The sequence below is a fragment of the Micropterus dolomieu genome, linkage group LG19 (assembly GCF_021292245.1).
Source record: "Micropterus dolomieu isolate WLL.071019.BEF.003 ecotype Adirondacks linkage group LG19, ASM2129224v1, whole genome shotgun sequence".
NCBI classification, from domain to species: domain Eukaryota; kingdom Metazoa; phylum Chordata; class Actinopteri; order Centrarchiformes; family Centrarchidae; genus Micropterus; species Micropterus dolomieu.
The window spans coordinates 27,839,080-27,865,829 of record NC_060168.1 but is presented as its reverse complement, the minus strand read 5'-3'; the positions used below and the strand labels follow the sequence as shown (position 1 = coordinate 27,865,829).

The 26,750-nt window shown below is 37.9% G+C and overlaps 1 protein-coding gene across 1 annotated transcript; it reads right to left on the bottom strand.

Annotated features, from left to right (window-relative positions):
• Nucleotides 1-200: 200 nt before the first annotated feature.
• tapt1a (transmembrane anterior posterior transformation 1a) lies at nt 201-26,395 on the bottom strand. Its single transcript, XM_046030832.1, has 14 exons — nt 26,173-26,395; nt 24,552-24,682; nt 22,970-23,088; nt 18,436-18,598; nt 17,469-17,604; nt 16,635-16,732; nt 16,257-16,326; nt 14,390-14,470; nt 13,454-13,563; nt 13,318-13,377; nt 13,121-13,189; nt 12,811-12,887; nt 10,703-10,872; nt 201-3,162 (listed from the first exon to the last, which is right to left on the bottom strand). Exons 1-14 carry the CDS (start codon nt 26,360-26,362, stop codon nt 2,855-2,857), a joined length of 1,782 nt encoding a protein of 593 aa, XP_045886788.1. The 5' UTR covers nt 26,363-26,395; the 3' UTR covers nt 201-2,854.
• Nucleotides 26,396-26,750: the final 355 nt, after the last annotated feature.

Sequence of the window (26,750 nt, the reverse complement as noted above, 5' to 3'; positions counted from 1 at the left end):
AAACTGCAGCTGGGGACGTGAGTATACTGATGTAGCGGAGTGAAACTTTAGTAGTTGCTTCACATGTGTAGGACGTTTGTCTCATCATGACTCCAAATCAAGAAGCTGACTTGAACAACACAAAGTCTGAGGCTCGAGACAGCCAAAGGAAGAACAAAGAAAAATGTGGGATATCTTCAAAACGATTAAAAAAAACACACTTAAGAAAACAACTTTTATTAATCCAAAAGGGGGCATTTTCATAAAATATCGAGGTAGGAATTAAATAAAGAATGAAACAGATTAAACAAAGCAGGCAGTGTACTGGCCCATCGCAGCTTGCATGAGAACACTTTTGTCTCATCTCCATAAGCTCAGGTTGAGCCCAGCTGGCTGCAGTTGTGGTTGATCTCCTCTGATGACTGGAGAGGAAATCAACCCCTCCAGTCAGACCACAACAAGACTGAGCTCAGGCCAGTGGAGATGAGACATTTGACAAAACCACATGAAAGACGAGGAGAATCAGATTTCATGCACAAAAACATATCACAGCTGTCAGCTCCAAAAATAGAACTATCTTCCTTATTACAACGGTAATGAACATCATTATAAAGAACCTTTTTTCTCCAAAACAGAATCAAATAAATGTTGATATGTGTTTACATGTATATACGCATCTTCCTTCTGTTAATAAAATATGAGGCTCCCCTCCACATTATGACAGCTTCTGCTAAAGCAATTTTAAATATATTATGTCATATGTTAAACTGTGTCATTAACAGGGCAGAAAAAAAAAACTTTAAATTCCAAAATGAAGATGAAGCATTGGGAAGAGTGCAGCAGAAAGAGGAAATCTAACTAAAGGTGAAGTGATTTCTGTCAAAGATAATATTAAAACATACCAGCATTTAGTTTGATTTGATGGTAATTTCCAAACCTAATAATTATATCTTGTACCAGTCAAGTAACATATTTGTCTATATATTTCTGATAAAACTACCAGTCTTGCTTCACAAAACAGCAAGAAGTCAGGAACCATAAAGTGCTACATGGAGAGAAATGAAATATTTGACATGGCTGCTGTTACTTTATGGACTGACATTGAATTGTAAACTTCTCATATAATGTTAGGAATAATATATTTTGCTTACACTCAGTTACATAAATGGCTGAAAAATGAACACTTGAAGATATAATTGGTCTATTATATATTGTATTTATAGATTTTATTCATTGCAATAAAATAAAAGTTGAAATCATAGCAAACAATTTTACAATGTCAGTCACCAAAATGTAAAAAACCACATGCAAGAAAGGCGTTTTGTTGTGGAAATATTGCTTCTATTCTCTAAGATGTAAACATTAGGACATTACTCGAGAGTCGAATGGGACACATACGTTACGTCATATTTAAGACACACGGTCCATCAGTGCAAACATTCTCAATTTTTATAATAAAACGACTCAGGTTGCTTGGTGAAGGATATGTGATGTAATATTATTCCTTGGACAGAAACAATTATCTGCATTTTAGAGATCATAAATGATGATTTTCAGATAAGGTTTTGTTTCCTAACATACTGTATTTAAAGCAATTTGAAAAACAACCCTAAGCATGAAGAATGTTAAGATTATCTTCAGCATCTATTAGTATTTTTCAGTATTTTTCTTACATAGTTTTAATTGGACCTCTGAAATACGTTTGGCTGCGTAAGCGGCTGGTAGAAGCAGCAGATTTAATGTAGGCAGAATTTGACTGGCAGCTCCTGTTAACATTGTGCGCTGACTGAGTCCTTTAATAAAAGGTTCTTTAGTTGCTGAAGGCGCAGTGTGGGCTGCAAATTACTTTATCTGTTGGCTGTGTAAAAGAAAGGCTCTACTCAAGACTCTGATTAAAACTCAGTGTTCTTAATCATGTTTATAACTCCATCAAATGGAAAGTAAAATGGTGCTTGACTTCAAAATTCTTACTACCGTAGTCTCACTGAGGTATTGACTTCTGAAATGAGCAGTTAATAAAGCAAGCAGCAATGCATAGTCTAAAAATTCTCAGTGTATGTGACTGCTGAGTGCTGTTTCCCTACCCTTTTGGCTTGTGACCCCCTTAAATAAGCCAGTGTGTACATGTGTACAGTCTGTGACAAATTTAGACAAACCTTTTGTTTCATTTAAGTATATCTGAGACTATAATAAGTCAAATTATGCAGTAATTCATGAAAACAAAACTGGTTAACATTAGAGAAAAGTCTAAATAAATATATCTTTGTTTTTTTTCTGCGTTCCTGGTTTGTTAAATCACCTTGTCACGCACCAGATTTATCTTAAGACACCTCTCATGACCTCCAGGCTGGGTTTTCTTGAGGAAAAAAGGAAACACTTAAAAGCGAAGACAAATGATTCAGGTGTTCCCTGTAATGTAAGAGTTTGGAAGTTTGTCTGTTTTCTGGCTGCTGAGCGAACTTCTGGTCTTAGTGCTGCTCAGACAGGAAGTGCTTGTGTGCTTTCACGCTCACACATACGCTGTTTCACACACTGTCACACCTGCACACTCAAACCAAATACTGAACCATCCTAACACTGTCTCACTGTCTCTCTCTCACACACACACACACACACACGACAGTTCAGACTAGGCTGCCGCACACTTTCTCTCTCCCGCTGTTAATCAGCCAGCTGAAGTTTTCTTGGTTAAACTTCAGGCTTCAACAACAGCTTCATCAGCTGACAGTGTCAATGTTCACAATAACTCACTGTGTTGCCACTGACTTTAATAAATACTCAGCTTTCTGCTGCAGTTGGCCAGGAGAGCCAGGCTGAAGTGCCCCTTGCTCTCCGTCTTTCCTGAGTGGTTAATCGCTACATCAGCCTCTGCTGGTCAGTCGATGCGGTTACCACAGATTGTGAAACGGTCGATCTCCAGCAGGTCTTTTTTGGGAGTCCTGTGCTTAAGTTCAGAGGCTCCTTGTTCCTCACCCTCCTCTTCTTTGGAGAGTGAAGGTGCAGGCTGTTCAGGTTCAGGTGGTGGAGTTGGAGGATGGCTAGCTGGAGCAGCAGGAGAGGCATCAGTGGGCGGGGGAGGAAACAAGTCAGTCCTGGGAGTTGGCTGGGTGGTCACAGAGGAAGAAGAAGAAGCTGATGGTGGGCTGCCGGGTGTGGCAGGGATCTGCTCCACCTTGGATTCACCTGTAAAGAATTGTGGGCAAAACTTTTTATTTAATGACAAATAACAGTTTTAGGTTGCTCAGCTCATATACTGGTCAGTGTAGCAAATAGACTCTTAACACAATGTCCGCACAACATGTTCGTAGAGCAGCAGCAGCTTCAGTTCTCTGTCGGTGTCTACACAGGACACTTTAATACACAGTACTGAGTGTAGGTCAACTGCCTTTTGTCAGTACTCAGAGCCCAACGCACAATCTCTGTAGTTACACGTGTACACAACTTCAGGTCGCATTTACGCACGTAAAGCATGAGTAAAACGTGTCCGTGACTTGAGCTGTGTTGACAGCTGAACTGATTAAAATAGACGAGAATCTGTTCTGACAGACACACGAGACGGATGACTAAAAACACGGCTGAAATGCCTCCTGTGTAGACAACATAAGATTTAATAGACATAATTAAGTTTCTAAGCGTGAAATTACATTAATTAGAGGAATATTTTGACATTTTGCGAAATATGCTTATATGGAGACTCCAAGAAGTGACTGGGGATGTCTGCTGGTCTCACGAAATTGTTCCTGCACGTATCGCTCCTAAAACCTCAACTTTTTATTTTTACACTTCTGTTCATATACAGATTAAACAAACAAGGCACAACGTGCAGAGGTGCAGGTAGGTGTGGTTTAGAACTCCTTATGCTAAGCTAGGCTAGCCTCCTCTTTGTTCCAGTCTGTCAAAATATTCCCTTAACACATTTAACAGATCTATTTAAAAGCAATTTATAAAACATAACACAATACAGTATTAAGGGGAAGATATAGTGGACATGGCTGTGCCCTAATACTACTTTAGATCTCTGCATGCACATGTTCACATTTGTTTTGTTGGTGCTGTCATAAAGTTTGGGCTGCAACTATAAATTAAGTTTTAAACTATATTAGGGTTGCAACTAATGATGATTGAATAACCGAATAAAAGTGTGGAATATTTTTTGATTAATTCACTGGCTCGTCGTTTCAGCACTAAACTAGATGTAATCTCCTCTTACTATATAGTCATAAGACACGCAGTTTTTCATTACCGAGGGACGGTGACTCCTAAATGATCATGTGACACACAGAAGCACAGAACAGAAACAGAAAAAGGAAAAAGGAGAGGGTGAGAAAGAAGAGATTTTTTAGAGAATTTTGAGAAAGAAGATGCAGTACTGGAGGGTGTGATGTACTATCGAGCAGCAGTTCTCGGCCTGTAACAGAAGAAGCGAAGGTGTTCTGGCTTGAGTGACAAGTAGTGATTCAACCTGCCGGGTCCACAAGTCAGCCGATGTACACCCACCTGACTACTCAGTTTCAAAGCAGCAAACGGAGAATAATGAAATGAAGCCAGAAATGAAAGCTGCCATAGAACATGAAGAAGCACAGTTGGTTCGGTTCACGAGTCCACTGCGTTATGTTAAGAGAAAAAAAACGCAAAGCCTAACTTTGAGCACACAGAGTGTGTATTGCATTAGGAAAATGAACCAAACAGAATAATTCATCATATTACAGAGAACTGAGCGGCGCAGCATTGGATTTTAACAAGGCTGTCCACAGCCCCGGGCTATCTGGATACAACAAACTTAATTCTTACTGTAGACAGAGCTGAACAGACCCTTTACTGTACAGAACTACTGCAACCCACTGAGCATAAAGAGAGTGTGTTTGAGTAATGTATTAAAAAGAATTTCAAATGATAAAAGGCCATGAAAACAGACATTGTAGGCCAAGTGTATATTAGAAAACGTTGGATTTTGGTGTTATCTTCGATTCTGCCTGAATAATACAGTAGTGAAACAGAAAGGAATTTATAATAAGTCATGCCTGTTGATAGTTAAATAGTAGATAAATAGTGCACAAATCTCTCACTTTCTTCATTATTTCCTTATTTGCTTCATTTTAACTAGAATTCTTACATGTTGTGATTTGGTCGAGAGACACGCTCCGTGTAAACATTCACAGTGCAGGGTGGAAAAAGTATGTGAATCCTTGGATTTAATAACTGGTTGCCCCTCCTTTCTTAACAATAACCTCAACCAGACATTTCCTGTAGTTGCAGATCAGACCTGAACAACATTCAGGAGGAATTTTGGACCATTCCTCTTTGCAAAACTGTTACAGTTCAGCAATATTCTTGGGATGTCGCTGTCTTGAGGTCATGCCACAGCATTTCAATTGGGTTGAGGTCAAGACTCTGGGCCACTCCAGAAGGCATATTTTCTTTTGCTGAAGCCATTCTGTTGTTTACTTCTGGGCTTTGGTTTGTTGTCCTGTGTCATCTTCTGTTGAGCTTCAATTGCCGGACAGATGGCCTTACATTCTCCTGCAACATTTCTTGATAAACTTTGGTCATTTTTCCATCCATGATATAGCAACCCTTCCAGGCCCCGAGGCAGCAAAGAAGATCTTAACCAAGATTTCCCCTACACCATACTTCACTGTTGGGATGAGGTTTTGATGTTGGTGTGCTGTTCCTTTTTCTTCCACACGTGTTTTGTGTTCCTTCCAAACAACTCAACCTTTGTTTCATCTGTCCACAGAATATTTAGCCATTAGTGCTGTGGAACATCCAGGTGCCCTTTTGGAAACTTCAGACGTGCAGCAATGTTTTTTTTGGACAGCAGTGGCCTCCTCTTTGGTGTTCTCCCATGAACTCCACTCTTGTTTAGTGTTTGATGTATCATAGAGTTGTCAACAGAGATGTGAGCATGTTCCAGAGATTAAGTCTTCAGCTGACACTCTAGGATTCTTCTTAACCACATTGAGCATGCTCTAGCAGTCATCTTTGCATGATGGCCACTCTTAGGGAGAGTAGCAACAGTGCTGAACTTTCTCCATTTGTTTGTTTGTCTACAGTGGACTGATCAAAATCAGGACTTTTACAGATCATTGTTCCACGTGACAACACCAACAACATCATTCCTCTTTTGCTTCACCATGTTAACGATTGTGTACAAATAGAAGTTGCCAGAGCAGAGTAGCCAAAAGAAAGCAAAACAATCTGGAACGCAAGATAAGTTGTTGGGTTGACACAAAGTGTCCCAGGACCTGCATCGTTTGTCTCCGCTATGAAACACTACTCGGTATAAACGAAGCAGCTGTCGTGCCCGACACTCAGCATTGTTCTCGACACCTCATTGGTTTCACTTATGCAACTTCACTGTTTTGGTTCAGTCTCAACGCTTTCAGGCTAAAGCCCTGATAAACCCACTGTACACTATCTTCCCAACACCCAACAGCAGGCAGACCAAGTTAGTGTAGTGGAGCAAGAGTCAGCTGAAGAGCCAGATATTTTTCTCAGGAGTGGAGATCTAAATGGAGCTAAAAAGACATTGGAAGTGTAAATAGGCAACTTTTCACTAACAAACTTATCATATCAATTTGATAAGGTAATAATATACCAATGTTGTGATTTTACCTTGTTTATGCAGGTTTGTATATAGTTTAAGTTGTTTTTTATTCTGAGGTTGGCTTTTATATATATTAGTTAGTTAGTTGTCTGTGGTTTATTGTTGACATGTGTAAATAAATGGTGTTGTAAAGTCCTAAGGGTGAACATTACAAAATATTTAGAAGAAATGTTACGTGAGTCACATACTGCATAAACACAGACTTCTTCTCTGGAAGATATGTGAGCTTTGATAAAAGTTAACCACCATATGGGGTTTGAAATGGCTGATGTAAAACTGCTCATTATACCCATTTCTGCCCTCTGGACAAAAACATGCAGTATAGACAGATGGCATATCTAATGTTATGTGAACACAGATCATTGTAAAGATAAAGATGAACACATTGTGCAGTAAATACACTGGAGTGGCAGGTAAAGCTCCAAGCACACACCAAAGTGGTTTAATGTTAGAAAAGTGAGCATGGGGTGTGAGGTCGCTGTTTCAAATCCCAGAAGCTAAATGTGTGGGAAGCAGGAGACTAACATAAAAGCCACACACCCTCAAAATAATTATTATTTAATATATGTTGGATCGTGGCGCCTCCAGCCTTGTAGTGGCTGCATTCTGAGAAACCAGCTTTGTGTGAAACACAAGTACTGTGTTTGATGTTTGATATGAAATGATTCACCATCAGGATCTTTGTCATTTTAAAGCTCCTGGCTCAGTGCAGCAGACGGGGTCTGTGGCAAATGGGAGTAAAGATCTGCAGGGATTTGGCTGCAGATGACAGGGAGATATCGCCACCTCCAAATCTGATTGTGTGCATGCGTATGTGCAGCTTGGGTACAGGACCCATTTAAAAGCTGGATATTTACATGAATGTTAATAAGGACATTCATATGTAAATATTCTAACATGTGTTTTGTTGTTTGTTTTCATGTCTGTCATATATTGGTTTGATTATTGTTTAAAATTTTACAACACCAGTACCAAAACCAGTACCCTTAAAGTAATATGAATACCGATAAAGTACTTCATTCAATACCTTGTGTAAAATGCCTGTTGAAGCCATAGTAGTTGATTGGTAGCTTATTATTAGTAAAGTGATCTATTGTCTTTTTTTCAAATGACTGTTACATAAAAATATTGGGAAATTGTATCCGATCGCTCCTCATCCTAATTAGGTCATCCTCACGGGTAGTATCATATGGGGAAAGACTACAGCTTGGGAGTTTGTTTGTATTTGAATGAGAGAGGAGGAGTGAAATAGTGACCAAATGAGTTGTGGGACAACAGGGAATTATTTTATTAACTTTCAATCAATAAAATGAATTGAAAGATCTCTGCAAGTGCTTTTTCCTTTAGTGGTGAGTCACAATCCTTAAAAAAGATGACAGAAGTAGAAAACGAGTAAAGAGTCGGCTTAAACAAGTCACTAAACTACACTAAAAAGTCTAAAGAAGCAAGCAGAAGAAAAGAAAGGCTGCACATCCACCCGATCACATCAACTACATCTGATATCAGCAGCTGCAGCCAGAGGCTCACTGAGCAAAATCAGCTGATTGCTGTTGCGCCACAAATGAGTTGAACTGATAAAACGGTCAGTGATCGACCGGTGACAAGCGGTTTGAATAGCAAATAAAAATGTATAGCAGGAGTAATACAGTACAGGAGTCAGGTTAAATGATACCAGAACATGAAAACAACAGAAAGCCAAGCTTGTGGTGATAAATTTGCAACAGTGATGATCACGCCTGAGACCGCAGCTGAAGGTGAGGGGCTGTTCATGCATGGACTAGACGAGTGCAGCCAAACATGCATGCAGCACACCAAAGAAAGAGAAGAGCAGGGCTTTTTTCCCCTTATGTGCCTGCACCATAAACTGTATTAAAAAAAGGCCTGCACACGCCAAGTCCATGTGTGCAACAGTCCCTTCACGTTTGGCTGCGGTCTTAGGCATGTTCATCACTGTTGCAAGTTTATCACCACAAGCTTGGCTTTCCGTTGGTTTCATCTCCTGGTATCATTTCACACTTCTCTGTACATTTTTATTTGCTATTTACATCACTTGTCACAGATTGATCATTGTGTTCCATCATATCAACTAAACGCTTTTGTGGCACAGCAGAGATCAGCTGTTTTTACTCACGGAGCCTCCTGCTGCAGCTGCTGCTGCTTCAGATGTAGTCACTGTGATCAGCTGGGTGTGCAGACTCTCTTTTCCTCTGTTTGCTACATTAGAGTCTGAAGTGTAGTTTAGTGACTTGTTTAAACAGACTCCTTACTCCTTTTATAATTGGGACTGTCGTTTTTTGAGGAGGTTTGCGATTCGCCAATAAAGCAAAAAGCACTCGCAGAGATCTTTCAATTCAGTTAATTGATCGAAAGTTAACAAAATAATTTTACGTTGTTTACTTTCAACACACGTATCAAAAAATTACCTCAAATTCGTTTCCCAAAACTTATTTGGTCACTAAACTATTTCACTCCTCCTATCTCATTCAAATAGGCCTATAAAAAAATCCACAAACCAGTCTTCTCCCATATAATACTACCTGTTAGGATGACCTAATTAGTATGAGGAGGATATGATACAATTTCCCAAAACTTTTATGTAACAGTTATTTGAAACAAGAAAAAAAAAAAAAAAAAAAAAAAAATAGATAACCTTGGTTGTCCATAACAACAATAAAAAAAAAACAACCAATCAACTACTATGTCTTCAACAGGTGGTATTTTGAAGAACGTACTGAATGAAGTACTCTATTGGTATCTGTACTGGTATCGTACAATTTTAAACGATACTCAAGCCTAGAAGATTAATGAAAAAGGTTTAGCGCCTAAAATGTGACAATTTGCTTTTCTTTGTCTAATATGACTGTAAACTGAATGTGTTTGGGGTTTTTGAGTACTATTTGGACAAAACAAGCAATTACAATACGTCAATCTGAAATATGCATTTTCCGGCAGTTAACAGACAACATCCTTTATATAAACAATTATATGGGGCAAATTAATCAATGATAAAGAGTACTCGTTAATTGCAGACATATATATGCAAGACTTCATGACATTATACTGCACTCTTATAGGGGTTGCTTTGTTGAGCAGTTTCTTGGTAAATCCACAATATTCACCATAATGATTATAGGATCATCCGATTTGATTTAAACTATAAATGTTCTGAAAACAAACCACCCAGAGTTATACAGGAAGATTTATCAACCACAAAAAGGTCACAGCTTTCATTTCTGCATCACCACACAGTGGATGTTTCCTTCAGCTGCCTGAAGCTGGACACAAAGCTCCTACCTGCTGACAAATGTGTCTGGATACAAGTGTCAGCTAAATGCCTAAAATGTAAATTAAAGTGTCAGCTAAATGCCTAAAATGTAAATCAAAGAGTAAGCTAAATGCCTGAAAATGTTAATGTAAACATGATTATTCTCTAAGGTGGGGTGAACTGTCCTGCATGCAGTGGACAAACACAGCATTTGGAAACATAAATTGTATGTAAACAACTATTATCCACCTTAGTGTAAGTTATAAACAACAATAGTGATTGGTCTCCTTGGTGCATTTGTTTTTAAAGATAATTCTAAGACTTTACTGTTTTTTTAGATACAGTATGTCAAAGTGCAGAGAGACAGGAGAGATCAGCAATCGAGTAGGAGGCTGTGAGCAACACGCATATTAGTCATAACCAAGATTAAATCCCAGGACATCTCATTTACTACATCTCTATTCCTGAGAACCACCAGACTGCTCTCTTAGGTCATGACACTTTACATATTTCCAAAATAGGATGCAACTTTCCAAGTGTTACATCAACGAAATATTTCAAGCCAATGTTATGTGACACATGCTTTTTATGTAATTAAAAGTAGCAAAAACTCAAGATCTTTTTACTACCTCTAATACTAATAACTGTGTACAAGAAGTGTTTTTTGTCTGAAAGCATTCAACTTTTGTTGGCAAGCAATTCTACAACATGTACATGCAACACAACATTTCCATGTTTGCCTTAAATTTATAGAAATTTAATCTGTGTATAAACACACAGCATTTTAAAAAATTATATTCATGACTTTTACCAGCTTATCAGTTCTGGAAAAAAAGATGTTTGTTGTTTACCTGAAGGCGTGGGACATTTGGCCTGATCAGCTTTGCTGGAGCTTTTCCTGGAGGAGGATGGAGTGGCGAAAGGCTTCTCAAACAGTTTGTCCTCCATGTTGGCCCTCTTGACATAAACACACGACTTCCCCAGCAGCACAATACTGTTCAACACTTTAAGTGAAACCAGCCTAAAGAGGGAGAAGGCGGCTATTAGAGAGGTGCATTTCTGACTGGAAGAAGAGTTTGTTAAAACTGAATAAAAAATGTGCTGCCTTAATAATAAAAACAAATAAAACAATCAAGCTTGATAAAGTATTCCCAGCTCTGATGTCTGGCTGAACACTTATATATGTCTTATTTGTCGATTGTAGTTTTAATTTGTGAAATCAATAATCACAGAATATTGGCATATAGACAATGTTAAAACATTTCACATTTGAACATCTGCTATTGCTTTTAATGCAATCAAATATCTGCTTTATTATATGAACTTTTTGCCAATTTGGTGGAGGGATCAACACAAATATGAACTGCAGATTTAGAAAAAATAAAATTTGCCATAACTAAACAGCTGTTTTGATCTTTCTTGCTGTTATTCAATGCTGAGATGTAGCAGAGTTATCACAGCGCTGTCTTGAGTTTGGCCACAGCTATAATGAATCTCTTCTACCATCTGGTTTCGATCGGCACTGTTCACATTCTACCACGGACACCGGGATGTTGATGTGCACCATCCTTCTGTGTTTCTGGGCTTTGCTATAAGGCCCAGCCTCTGACACTGATGAGAAAGAGACAGACACATTTGGGTCTGTGGACCAGTGCTCGCTGTGACAGGGTGTTTCGAACTGAGACTCAGCATGGCTGAATGTTTGCCAAGGCACAGCGGTCTGTTCAAGCCAGAGCTATTTTTAGATCAGGGGGTGGAGAAGGCCAGAGATGGCACTAGAGATGACAACACTGTAGTCTTCACCCTGAGGGAAATTCTTCAATGGTACGAACCCAATGGGATCTGGCAAATGAGACTGAGCTGGGCAATCAGCAGCTCAACACAGGGATAACGTGAGGGCACAGTGTTAATGCTTATGTAACTGTGTGTGTCTCTGAATCTGACTGTGTGTTTATGACAGTGCCTGCATGTGTTAGCGTGCATTCAAGAGACTGTGCAAGCATGTCTGTATACAACACATGGGAGCATGTTTGTGTGAATGTCATATTTGAAGCACTATCATTAAACAAAACAAAACACACAATTTATGACTAAATGAACACACAGTGTTACGATAAAAAAATTTGGAAATAAAGACTTTGACTATAATTTCAATGTTTAAAGTCTGTATTTCAATAAGGAGAGGGAAGGAATAACAACATATCGTATAACCAGAGTAATGTGCGTGAACAACTTAGACAACCAGAATCAGTTTCAGCCTTTAAATCTCCTTTTGAGCTCCATTTTTACAGTCAGATTAAAATATATTCAGTATACGTAAAATTAAACGGTCATGTACATTACAAGTACAGCAATGCAAGGCTTAAAATCTCCTAAATGTTGGATGATGGACAGAACAATCTACCATAAAATCATGTAATAACATCAGCAATGCACCAACATGAAAATTCTTGGCCAAAGCCGAATAAAATGAAAGAATTTAGTGAATACCGAACAAGTACACTCACATTTTTGCCATTTTTTCACCATTGCATAAATTAAATAGTCAAAATGTGCTTTTTACTCAGTGTTTCCCACAGGATTTGGAGAGACTATGGTGGTGGGTCCAAGGCCCGAGAGGATCCAGTAAAGTAAATTACATGTGTCCATTTATTTTTAATGTACACATGTAATATGTTTTATACTTTCTGTGAACCTGTAGACACCTTATTTTGAAAACCGGACGTTGTCACATGTGTATCCTCGCACTAAGTTTATCAAGTCCATCAAGTCCAGACACTTTAAAATGCTTCCACACTGCCGACATGTCAATGTAATTGTTCGGTAAAATTTCTTTGGTCTTTTGACTTATTTTTTGCTATTTTCGGCCGATTAATTTTGGTGGCCGAACATTCAGTGCATCCCTAAATAACATTAGTAATATTTTATCAGTATAACAGAATAACTTTGATAGACTTACCCAAGATAAAATAGGAACACACAAGTGTATGAAAGAGCTCCCTGCACCTTCACCGAACTCATTACCACTCGAATAAGCTGTTGAAACATTAAAAAGCAGAAAAAAAAGGGACATTCTAATTAATTTAAACAATGACGAGAACCAGCAGGCAGCTATCCTCAGCTTGTAGCATTGAGTAGAAGTTTGTGGGAAATTCTTGCTAATATTTGTTTGCCAATTACTAATTAGTCATTGGCACATAAATATTAGCAATAAGATTGTGGTATTTAGTGACTGAATAGCAACAGTGCAAGAGTGGAGCCTCTCTTACCAGAACAGCCAAAGGCAGAGGAATGAAGCCCATCCTCCGGGCCACTGAGTCACTGTAGTCTGTACAAGCCTACACAGTGACGGACAAGCACAGATTACAGCACTTGACAAAACTGCATTAATTAGCTGCGTAGGCTCAGTGCTGTTTATGTAAGTATAATGATGGTGATGTGAAAAAAGATGCTGTAAGTTGCTTACATTTTTTTGTCGACTGCTGACAAGATCGAAGGCCAAACTTGCTCTGTATTCACTGTACACCTGGGAAAGACAATGTACGTGAGCAAAGTATTATAAATGTACTGTGTGAATAATGAATATCAAGTTTGGTCCTTACATCTGCTGTGATGTCGTTGAATTTAGTGATGAAAGCATGTTTAATGATGTCAACAACAACTTCAGAGGTGATGACCATAACGACATCAGGAAACAACACCCACAGGTGGTCTGAGGGAGAAAAGGGCACAACAAACTGTGTTAAATATTACCTTTATAATGTATTTTTACCTAATTTATGCTGGGAACGTTATGCTGGGAAGAGTGCACATACTCAGCAATCCTTCCCTGGATATTGTCTACATTCAGCCCACAACATACCAGGTTCCAGGTACAACCAGTTTACTTTTGTTATAGAAGCTCCACTAGAGCAACAGCTGGAGTTAAAATATCTTCGATCCTCAGTTGTAGTTAATGCGATTGTGTTCACTGCCCACTTCTGAGATTTTCTGATCCAGGATTCAAGTGTGGCGACACTTAAAGTTGGGGTAGGCAACGTTGGAGAACAAGCAAGAGACTGCTAAATTTTGAAAGTATCCAACAGAAAAAGATAAGTAAATTACTGGGGATGTGTGATTTGTATACTTCTTTAACAACAGAAAGCTGTAGCTCTGCTAGTATTAGCACATCAGTGTTACATTTTCAGCTGACATGCCACGTCTGTCATCCACTGTGTGACTGGCTTTGAGACTGTCAGAAGGCGCTGATTGGTTTCAGAGGGCTGGCGTACAGAAACACCCAGCTGTCATCCCTCACTCTACTCTGTTGCATTCACTGAGGTTGGTAGGAGAGAAACATCCCCAAAGTGTTGCATTGGGGTCGACCAAATCAGCAGGAAAGGAGCTGCTCAGCAGACTTTTCTGAATTTTTTCATGACAAGCAGTGACCGTTTTCAAAAATTCAGCTTTTGAAGTAGACAAACTATGGTGAACTAACCTGGGGAAGCACGACATCTGTTTGCATTTTGTTTGCAGTTTGAGGAAAAACAGATAATTACCTGGGTTCCATGCGAACTGCTCCATGTTCCTGAGACAAACGATGAGCAGGAGAACGTAGCTGGTGAACCTTTCCTTGATATCTGAAGAATAAAATAAACACATTTGTGATTGCAATCTCTTAAAAGTTGATTAAGAAGCATCAACATTTAAGATATAACAGTGGGAAAGTTGCTTTCTCCCACACTTGGTATCCTCATACTGCAGTTTCGCGCGCGTTTAAGGAGGCGGTGTTAAAGGTGTGAAAGACGGTTTTAAATGAGTCAGATCTGTCAGTTTTGCTGAGCGGAGGTGCTATGTGAAAAGTCTGAAATAAATCACTGTTCATTATAGCAGCATGTCGAAGTGGCTTTTGGTCTTATAACAGCACTGCATGCTATAGACATCCATCTATTATAATTTAAGGACAGTACTTTAAATGATCAGCACGGCATTGTCTGCGCTGATATTGGGCTGGGCACTATGGGCAAAAAATGTTAGCACAATAAAAAATTCCATGTCAGTCGATATCAATTTTTATCACGAAAAATGTCAAATCATTATTTCTTTCAAGTTTAAAGGCAGGTTTTTGTTCCTGAGTGAAAGTTGAAGAAACCAGGCGGTTAACTTTGGTTTTAAAATAAACTGTATGGTCAGAACAAGACAAACACTTGATGCCAAACAGTGGATTAACTAAACAAATTTGAGGTAGAACATTCAAAACAATTATGATAAAATCTTTAATCAACAAATATGCATGAGTAAAATCAAGTAGTCCTCATCAAAATAAATCATCAAATGAATTAAATTAAACATTTATTGAACATTCATTATATTGTTATTGAGGAAACCTTTACTGCGATAATTATCATTACTGTTTTATTACCCAGCCCTATGCTGATAATACCATACTAATAAGGACCATGCACAGCTTGATAAACAGGAAATCTACCAAGATGTGAGTGAACAGTGGGAGTAAAATGGCAGCTGATAAAGGCTTATTGTCTTCAGCTGTCAACAGAACACAATAAGAGTGACTAAGGGAATCAAAAGGGAAATGCACAATGTATTTAATATACATCTGTATTCGGACTATCAAAGCCACATGGACATTAGGGTTGGACGATGTCTACATTGAAACATCGGGATGGACGATGGCATCCTATATCGGCCCAATCCTAATGGACCGATTCATAAAAGGGTCATATGTAATTTTACTTAAGTTGTTGCTTGTTTTGAATGTTTTTCCATTCCAGTTTGATGCTTAACATTTTACTAAAAATCAATCAGTCATGTTGAATGATAGATGTCAATTGTAAGTAAAAAAACATCCAACAGAAAATGTCAAAAGTATGTTTCATCTACATGACTCACTTAAAAGTAGCTTTTTGAAACAAGAAACAGTATCAGGTCAGCAAAAATTGTTGGCCTACTACCAGAGCGCTGCTACTACTGGATGTGTGTAATGTTGACCAACTATGGAACTAAACCATTATTGGAAGATTCACCTGATAAGTGAATCAGCAAAAGGCTCAAAGTATAAAACGTATACACATCTATTACTCATGTTTAAGCGTTGTCACAATAACTTCAGTCTGACATCAGACTGAAAAATTACTTAATCGATTATACACAATTTTCCCTTTTCTAGCTGTAGCAGTAAAGAGCAGGAAGCATGAGGCAAATGATTATTGCAGATTTGGTAGACTGTGAGACAGCCTTATAGTAGATGAAGTATTACATTTTTTGAGAGTAAATAAATTCTATGCAGACTGACATCACATAAGAAGCTAATTAAATTAGAGTATACAAGTATGTTTTTAGTTCCCTGTTGTTTTTATTAATTCAAATTATGTATAACATGTGTGATTACTGCAGTGAATATCTTACCGCTGTTGGACATTTGGAATAAGTTGTTCTTTCCAAATTTCTTGAACACACTTCCTTTGATCTCCACAAACTGTATTTGTGAGAAGAACAAAGAAAGAAATGCAGTAAGCAGTATTTAAGCTCCAGAAAATACAACACAAACTATTATGTTGCAGCTGCAAAAGTAACGTTTCATCATCAGCATGCCAAGTTAAATATTTCTGGGACACATCTGCATACAAATTATTTAAGTAAAATGCAGTTTGTGAGCAAGTGTGCATATATTTTGTTAGTGGAAGAGTGTAGCTGCTTAAACAATCACATCAGGCAGATTGTTGTATACTATAATATCTTGGTTTGCATAAACATGCATATCTGTATGTGTATGTGTGCACTGACGTTGTTGGACATCATGATGGTGAGCAGGGACTTGTTGTGCGAGTTGAAGGCGACGTTGAGGGTGGAAGCTTGGACCATGATGAGGATGGCATGGAGGACTGACAAACAGCTGCTCAGGAAAACAACAGATTTAAAAAGCATTTTAGCACCAACTACCCTTTCATTCAAAACGTAACTACAAGTAACACATCTTAATAGGTAGACAGGCCACCTTCTACTGAAATCAATGCCTGAAAACAACTTAGCTGTGACCATCAACAGTCATGGGCTCTTTCTACATATCCTAGATCAAGAGCTTCTGCTCTGCTCATTCACTAAAGGTCACGCTGTAATATGAAATGCTCAGAAAGTACAGTAAAAGTAATTTAAACCTAAGTATAATAGTAATATAAAGTTCAATCAAAGATGGAACGCATGAGGGAAGAACATATTGTAAGCTCAAGAAAACAATAGACAAATACACAATAATGCACTGAACTCAGCTGGTTCAGGTATTTTTGTTCAGCCCTAAGGAAAATGTATACCGGTACATTTTTTTGCTTTTAAGTTCTCATTTCCCTGTGTTGTTGGAGAAACAATTTTCATTTTGGTATCTTTCAGCCAAGTCATGCAGCACTTTATCTTTTTCAGTGGTCACACAGAGCTCAAGAATCTCACCACGAAATAGGGACTAATATAATATGGGACTAACTGTATGTGATCTGTCAAACGTAACACTGGGAAGTTAGAAACAGTAAAGAGACACCCAATGATAATCACTCATCATCAAAATTCAAATCAGCTTGTCAAGACTTGTGACATCCATATTTTTGTGGCTCTGAACAAGAAGGATACAGACATAAAAGACGGCCATGACGAAGTGAGGAATGACTCCTATATTATCTCTTTTCCGTTCTTTGGGTTCTGTGGCTGTCCAGTAGAGAGCATCCAGGGTGTCTTGACCAAAGGACGAGAAAAGGCGGTCAGCCACCTTGCAGAGGAATGACAGATACGATCATAACTTAATTAATGTAATTCAACCAGAGGTTTGATTAATTTCCTGCTCTTCCTTGAGCTTACCTACATGAATGCATCATATTATTTTGTTTTTTCATAGTTGTTTTAGTTTCCAGCAGAACAATTATGCCATCTTGTTTTGTTCTCTTCTGAGATAAGATCCTACCCTTTCATTTCCATATAATACAATTAACAACTGACTGTCAACTAAGATAAACCACTCTTCATAACAACAAAAATCACATAATGTCCAATAAACGTGGATTCCAGCCACATGAGTCTGACATGTATTGCACCTGTAACTGGTTCTGGAACTTTTGTGTCAGAAACACAGTAAATCATTATAATTTCCATTGCAAACATCACATCAAGAGTTTCCTAGAAATTCTGGGTAATTCCTAGGTTTTGGAAACCCTTTCCCCCCCATTTTGCAGCCTTACCATTGATACAGTACTGATCATTCTGTAACTAAAGGACAAAACTTCGACATTCTAGTCATGTGGAAAAGATCTGGAGCAATGCATTAAACCTATCTGGCTCACTACACTGTAAGCAAGTGATCACAGAAGTTTTTCTATTTCCATTTAATTTTGTAGTTTCATTGCTCGATGACAAAATAAATGTACCAGTGGCCACTGTGTGTGTATTCACTGCCAGAACTATATACACGCTGTATGCAAAAAACTGGACATACACAGAATCATAAAAAACGATGAATGTACATAAAGGTTTGAATCCTGCATGTTTTAGAATACAGTTATTTTAGAATCAAATGTCACATGTGAGTGTATAAAATATGAGTTACCTCCAACATGTTGTAGATGAGGTATAGTTTGATGACAGACTGTCCTCTGATCAGGTGGTACATCATGGAATAATCGACGTAATGCATCATGGAGAAGCACAGCACCAGGATCAGGCCCTTCAGCATGTCACATACCTGTGCTGGCTGCAGCAGTCGAGACCCGCTGACCACACACACACAGAAAGATTAATTTAAACATCTGTATTGAAAATAGAAACACATTTAACCAACCTATCAGAACATTCTCACATATTTTAACACATACTTGCATGCTGAGATAGTGCAGTATATGTAGTTTTGTATATGCCTAACATGCACAAACAATAAACCTAATTATATTGTCTCAGTGAACAATTAAAGGTTTGTAACCACACATAATGTATGTGGATGCTGATGAACATACATTTTCAGCACATAAAAGTATGACCATGACACTACAGCATTAACAAACATTTGCATAATTGATACAGAGATCTACTGGTATAGAGCGAAGAGGGAGCAGACCCCTGATTCATTACAATACCAGATGACATTACTGACTAGTTATAGAGGCTGAGAGATCTCTGCTTTTCATACCATTCAAGGACACAATAGGACAACACCTAGGGATAGATAATTCATTTCTGTTCAAAATGAGATATCCCGCATAAAGGAAATGGCAACAAGTAGTGATAACACAAATATCACAATGTGAAATATTAAAGTCAGTATCTCCTTTATACTAAATGTTATCTCATTCATAAAATTTATCTCCTTTCAATATTTTTCTGTTTATGTTCTGTGCTTCTGCTCTTCTAAGATTAAATCTGTGTTGTCCTTATCTACCAAATAGACAATGGTACGCCAACAAAAACTCATATGAGCATCCATCTTTATGGAAATATTTATATTTTTGTTACCAAAAGGGGTGCAGCATTTTGGACAGAAATGTTTGAAATGGTGTTGGGTGAACAAAATAAATGTAAGAAAACACACATGCTAAGCTTTCACATACTGCGAAAACAGCAACAAACGTCTTTTAATGGGTAACGTTGGGTTTCAAACATGTGCATCTTTCATAATGAATAGCAACGGTTGGCAATGGCAGATTGGGAGCGTGGAGGGCTGACAAATCCATAGGGCCGGTTATTCAGTATTTACTATAACAGGGATAACTGGGAAGAGCCAGAGAGAGAGAGCTTAACTTTAAGAAGCCCTGCATATTTTACATGTCAGCTGTGTGACTGGTCTAGATGTCTGCAAACACCACTAACTACAGCCAGAGAAATATGTAATGCTTACCCTTACTGACCATAAAGCTCAACTTCAATTTCCACAAACATTATTGTTTTCAAACACAATACAGCCAAATTACAGTGTTTTGCTGTTGTTTTTTTATTTGACCACATTGCCACAAAGACTTAAGTATCATTGCTCCTCAGCTGAACAGCCACCTCTCTTGCCCAAGGTCAACTGTCCTACATGTACCACTTCAGTTTTCCACTAAATCACTATAAACAACAAAGACTAATACTACTCAAACTACTCTAACAGCCATCATGACCTTAATTAAATTCAGCGGCAGTCGATTAATCTTGCATCACAACAACAACAGGATTACTCCTCACACTTTTTTAAAACATGGGAGAGAAAAAAATATTAAGATGGAAATAGTGCACGGCTGGAAGGTGTAGAGAACTATTGATTAACTATTGATTAGGAGCCTCCTAATCAATAGTTAAAATCTCTACAGAGAGGGGGAAAAAGGGCATGCGTTGTACAGCTTATTAACAATTTCCTGGAAACACAGATGAAATTATATAAAAGCCATTAACTCTTATCTTATATCTATAAATATGATATAAATATGATGGCACAAAAATGGGTTCCTATCTATTATCAGGAAGTTGTCCATATGATATTAAAGATTACTCGTGGTTTATTTTCTTGATGCTGTGGCACCATCCAATGGTCAAATAGTAAAATAGTCAAAAATAACAACATAAGCTTGATAGGTTCCCACAGATCATCTATTTCTGAATTGTGTTTTTTCCGCTCAATGTGCAATAATTTACAATAGATAAATGTTTAGTGTACTAGGATAGAGTGTACTGTAGCAGAGGATAAAGGAGTGAGGTAAACCAGGAAAGATTGCAACAGAAAATAAATTTTGAGTATTTAAACTGCTGCAGAACAAATACTGAACAAGAAATCATGAAAAAACAAACAAACAAAAAAAAAAAAAAAAAAAAAAAAAAAGAGTAAAATCAGATATAAAAGATACTAGGGCAAAATATTTCATTTACAACATAACAGAGGAGCAGAAAATCTTGGAACCAGTGAATATTTGACATTCTCCTTGATAAATGGCCTAAAAAATCTAAACTATTGCTGGTAAAATCATCTAATCGAATAATGAACTAATCTCTTATCAACAATATTTCACTTCTCTTAAAAGTATGCGTTGGTTAACAGTAGCTTTTGGTATTCAGGTGGTTAAAGGTGCCAATGTATCTAATCCCCAACATGTGCGAAACACTTGGCTGCTGCAGCCGGCTGCTAGTGTAACCTGTACAAAGCAGTCTTCACTGTCTCTCTTCTACAAGCATTATCTCCAAAACACAAGTGAATATTATGTATGTTTGAGTACAGTCAGCTATGTACTGCATTCTTAGCAGCCATCACTAAGTGCCAATCATACTGCATTAGCTTGACAGTATGCAGTAAGACTGCACCAGAAAAAGAAGAGAAAGCCTGATTCTTATACTAAACTGTGTTAGAGAAGCAAACCTGTGACCAAAAAGAAGCTGTTCTGCTTCTGTGGAGCAACTTGGGGTTTCTGTGCAGGGAAGGTGAACTAGTTTTGTTACCTTCCTCAACAACAACTGCCGACAGATACCCTTAAACAAGACAAATAAGCCCCAAACTGTTCCAGAGGAGCTGTACAGTAGGCAGTTTAAGCATGTGCAGCTGTATCACTGACAAGCAACATGGTGATGAGAATGAGCATGCACTCTCAGCAAACCTTCCCTGGATGAGTTTTTAAAAATTAAAGATAAAAGAAAATCCCCAGACTTATGAGGAACCAACATGGCTGCTGTGGTTTGGAGAACATGACGTGAGGTGCCGAGCTGTATATTAACAGACATAATGGAGATGAAGATAAACTGGTGAATGCATGTGGAGGCCAGTTTAGGACAGTCATCAGATTTATGAAGCCATGATAGGTTTTAGGGAGCGTACCTGCTTCTTCTGCAGTAGGGGCATGTGTGTGCCCTGCAGGGGGAAGGAAGGCAAGGGGAGAATCAGGCGTGGGGGGTGGGCAGGAGGGCAGGCAGTGTCCATCAGGGAGGTTCAGGTACATACTGTGTGCCTTGTAGCTGCAGGTTTACTGCACTGCTTTTCAGTTTCAATGTTCCATACCTTTTATTGCCTCAAACAGCTGTTAATGAAAACATATCTAAACAGCAGAAGACAACTCACAACATGTGAACTGCCAGTTGGATAAAAGCTACATTGAGTGTTTTTTCCCCCTCTTTTGTACAAATCACAACCTTATCAAGACCTAGGAAAAAACGGTTAAATTCATTTCCAGACCTGTGTAATAGTAGATAGTATAATATAAACAGGGCTTTCATGTAGACATAATCCTGGTAAAAGGGAGACCATTAATTAGACAAACCTGGTGCAATAAGTGAATAAGAAACCTTTAGCAGAATCTTTTGAAGGCCTATATTTTCTCCAAGTTGAAGAAGGAAAACAGCTGTTATGTTCAAAACTATAGCTCTTATAGGGAAATACACAAACAGTCACCAAGTCTTAAACCAGTTTCATACCTATGAAAGATTTTGGACCACGTGTAAGAAAATTCTCTTCACCACCACATCCATAACACCATATCATATAGTATAAACTTTTCATCTTCAAATCTATTTAGTGATGTCTGTAACTGTCTCTGCTGCTATACAGTAGGTATAGAGAGAAACAATGCAAACATTTCTGGCAAGTTTTTGTGCACGGCTTAGTTAGTGACTTCTCGTTGAAAATAAAAGTCTGTTTAAAAGCAAGAAACCAAATAGGAAGATGGTAAATACTGCATTACTTTAAAATCAACCATGCTCATCTACCAAGCAGAACTATTTGTCACAACTTTTTGAGTTATATGTATGCATTTATTTGTGTGTATGTCTCTATAATTAATGCCACTGACACATTCACTTCTCTATGCTTGTGTCATTTCAAACATATTCTATTCACAGGTAAATACTCCCAAACGCTTTCTCAAGTTGGTCATTCTCGCCACGTTACAGGTCAGACAGTACAGGTTGGCACTGTACGCTGCACGAGGCAAAAAACGTGAAAAATTTTGATGTGACCTCAACTTTACCATTCTCACGCATTTTTTCAAAATGTTGAAATAAATAAAATTCTTTTGTTCCAATAATCTGACAAAAAAATCTTGAAAATCTATGCGTTTCTTTTGGTATGCAGGTATATTTATATGGTTTTATTTTTTTATGTTTATAGGTAGGAGAGTGTGTGTTTAGGCTCTGACCTGAAGCCACAGCATGGCAGGGTGAGAAGGCGGAGGATGGCCAGCAGCACCCTAAGGGGCAGAAGGGTGAAGACGTACAGGAAGGCGTCCACACATAGGAAGAAGCCAAAGGTCATCAGCTGGAAAAGTCACATGGTAACACCTCCAAGTCAACAATTGTCAGCGTGAACAATATGCATTAAGTAAAACAATGATCATCAGTGGGAAAGACTGTTTAGCCTACAGACCCATTTACTAATCATCTTGAAAGATAAATAAGTATTTCTGTGTGTCAAACAAGGACAAGTACAACAAAATAAAATAATATGAAGAAATGCAAGAGCATCAGCTGGAGGGATTCACAACAGTTTCTTCACATCCAAATAATTATTTCTAGCTGAAAAACTCTTATTTTCTGATTAAAACATGACACACAAAAAAAGACTAGCTCTAAATCCAATGATGCAACAGACACATACCTTTACAGTGTCCCACATTTGAATAGCCATCGCCATGTCATTTTAAAAGTAACATATTACGAGAAGTGTATTTATGCCAGCTGACGTCTTCTGACTCCTACAACATGAAGTCACTGAGGTACGTTTTGTGAAGCTAGTGGGAGGGTTTGTCTCTCATTGGTGGATTCTGTGTAACTTTTCTTGGGGCCTTGTCAGGTGTGGGTGAAGTTGGTTAGTCTGCTCTACATAGTAAAATCATTGAGGTCTTTTTATGTTTACACACATTTCTCTTTTGCCCCCAAGGAAAAACCAAGCCAGTAAGAACTATATTAGTCTGAGCTCTCTTGCTTGGATGTATTCCTGTAGAGAGTCTATTCAACACCAAACACAATAAACAAAGATCTCAATATTACATGCAAACATAGAGGATTCCTCCAATGGCATAATTGTGTGATACATAAAACTATAATTTTATAACTTGGGTCAGTCTTTTTAACAGGCTGTAACTTGTGTTTTTCAGTACAAGGATATATTTGTTATTACCAGTTATCACTGTGAAGTACAGTATGTGATATTCCCGAGAAAGAGGCAGTGCACAGTTCAGATAGATCCACATTTTATGTTTCAACATTGCCACCTGGTGGCTTGTGGGAAGAAATACAAAAATATGCAGATGTCAGTGAGGCACATGGCAAAAAAAAGTTTTTATATAATACTATTTTACATACATCACTTATTAGTGCAAAATTGTTAAAGTGCAATCAGCCAAACTTAATCTGACCAACCACTAATAAAAAAAGTTCTATTTATAATGATATTAAATGGAGAAAGCAAGCTGGTTTTATCTTCATTTGTGAAGCTCTACCCAACAAATCTTTGGTATTTTATACTTGATAAATGACCAAAACAATTAATCGATTACAAAGCCTGGAGTTGATAAATTTGTCAATAAACAGCTCAGCATTATTGTAAAACATGTAGTGGGACGATCAGGTTTAGCACTGACTTAGTTTGAAACAGTTATGGACTGGCTGTGTGCTATAAACATGACTTTGCCTTCTGTGTACTTCTGGGAAAGACAGCAGACAGATGAAGATAAATGGAGAAAGAGGGCAATTGAGTTCAGGACTTTTATTATATAGTACCTTCTCCAGCTCCTTGGGAATACGCATGCATGTGTAAACTCTCTCTCTGCGCTCGGTGTACTTTGCCTCATTGTGTTCCAGGAAGTAGCCTCTGGTGAGCTCTGCAGCAATGAAGCGCGTCAACGACGGATCTGGAACAACATTAGAGCACCAGTGTTCCCACCAAGTCCATTGTCTGCGACAGTTACAATCACAGCTATCAACACAATGAGAGTGCCAACCTTTTGAGTGTCGCACTGCAAAGTGAAAGAGAAGGAAACTTCTCTGAATGGGGAAAACTGGGGGTTTAACAATATTCTTAACTCCCAGTTTGATTCAATGCACCATGAATTTGTCTGCATGCATGTTCTTTGTAATATACAGTAGGTTTTGCAGGTTTGTAGTTTTTTTTATGGCTGTTTATATAAATTAAAGCTATGTTTTGTCCAAAACTCAAAAGATATTCAGTTTTGTATTATAGGAGACAAGAAATTTGAGAAGGTGAGAAGGAGCTGCCTTGTAAAAGACTGCATCTTTACATCAAGAAAAACGTTTTACATATTGGAAGAACAATTGAAATTGAAAAACTGACTGAATATATATATTTGAAACTATTCAAATAGGGTGATATCTCTTGTTATGAACTAGGTTTAAAATATGCAAAAAAAAAAATACAGGTTTGGTTTTGTTGTCTCAGTTTGACTTCATCCTAATGCCCACATACTTATCTTGAAATTTTTTCCACTTGAATTCAACCTGTGAGAACCCATCAAACATGTCATGCTTCATAAAGTAAAGACAAAGATGAATTCAGTGTACAATAAATATTACATTACCTTACAGTAAATGTAGCAAGCAGACGTTAACTACATAAGAAAGACCAAAGGATCGACCACATATTGACAAGTGAGGCTACAACTAATTATAATTTTCGTTATCTGCTAATCATCGTTTAATCTATTATCCATTTTGTCCATAAAATGTTAGAAAATTGTGAAAATGCCCAAGGTGGCATATTTTTTATCTCGTTTAATCAAGACAAAAAATATTCAGTTTACCTTCATGAAAAAGATAATCTTCCTATTCCTTACACTGGAGAAGTTGGAACCAGCATGGTTGACATTTTTACTTATCATAACTATCAAGATTAGATACTGTAACAAGAATGTTAATGTGTTTATATTTTCTGCTCACTGAACTGTCTATCTTTGTGAGGCTAACGTTACAGACGCTGTTTATGCAGCCACTACAAACTTTAGACATTAATACAGCAGCTAACGTTATACCTTGAGTGAGAAGATCCAGAAGTGGTTTTAAAATATTACTCTATTGTTTCAGTCACAGAGTCGTTTTACAAGCAGGTTTAATGAGACAGTTTATTATTAGCTAGCTAGTTAATCAAGCTAGCACTGACTGTAAAGCTGAACAACCAGCGATGACAGATCTCGACTCAGCGTTTACGTTCGTCCAACTTACTTAGATATTTGGAAAATGACTGTTATCTTTAAAATATTATATTAATAATGTCACTCCACTGCGAACGTACACAGTCAGCAAACTAAAACAACACATTTAAGTTAAGCAGTCTAACGTGTATTAGCTGTAACGTTAGTAACGTCAGTAGTGGGGACCCGACGTTTACCTGCTGGGTGCTCCCGTTGCTCCCTCCTGACTGCACTTATGTCGTAAAATCCCAACGTTTCTGGCAGTTCTGGGGTGAGGCCGATTTTACCCGACTTGTGCAAATCCTCCCACGGTCGTTTCTGTCTTTTCTTTAGCTCTGTTTCTGTTTCTTTCTCCTCTGACAGCTCGGTCCCCGACAAGTCCGCCATCTTTACTTTGGCTGCTGCCGCCGCGTCGCCCCGTGCAACGTCATTTTACTGTGGGTTACAACGTCATTGTGAACGTCACAAGGCAGTTTCGACGGTTTCTTTTAAACTTATATATATTTACTCATATATATATATATATTACTTTCAAAAGGCTGAATTAATGACAGTAGCTAATCTTTCTTGTTTAATAAATTTTTTTTTAAACAGGAAAAGATAATGTCATTAATTCTGCCTTTAAATCCTCCTTGACTTTTTGCTGCTTTTGTGAAACTTTTTGCAATAACTTTGTGCTTTTATTGTTGAACTTTTTATGTTATTTTGAAAACTTGTGCTACTTGGCACCATAGAAGATAACACAAATTCGAGTTTTGTTTTTTCTTATTACTTT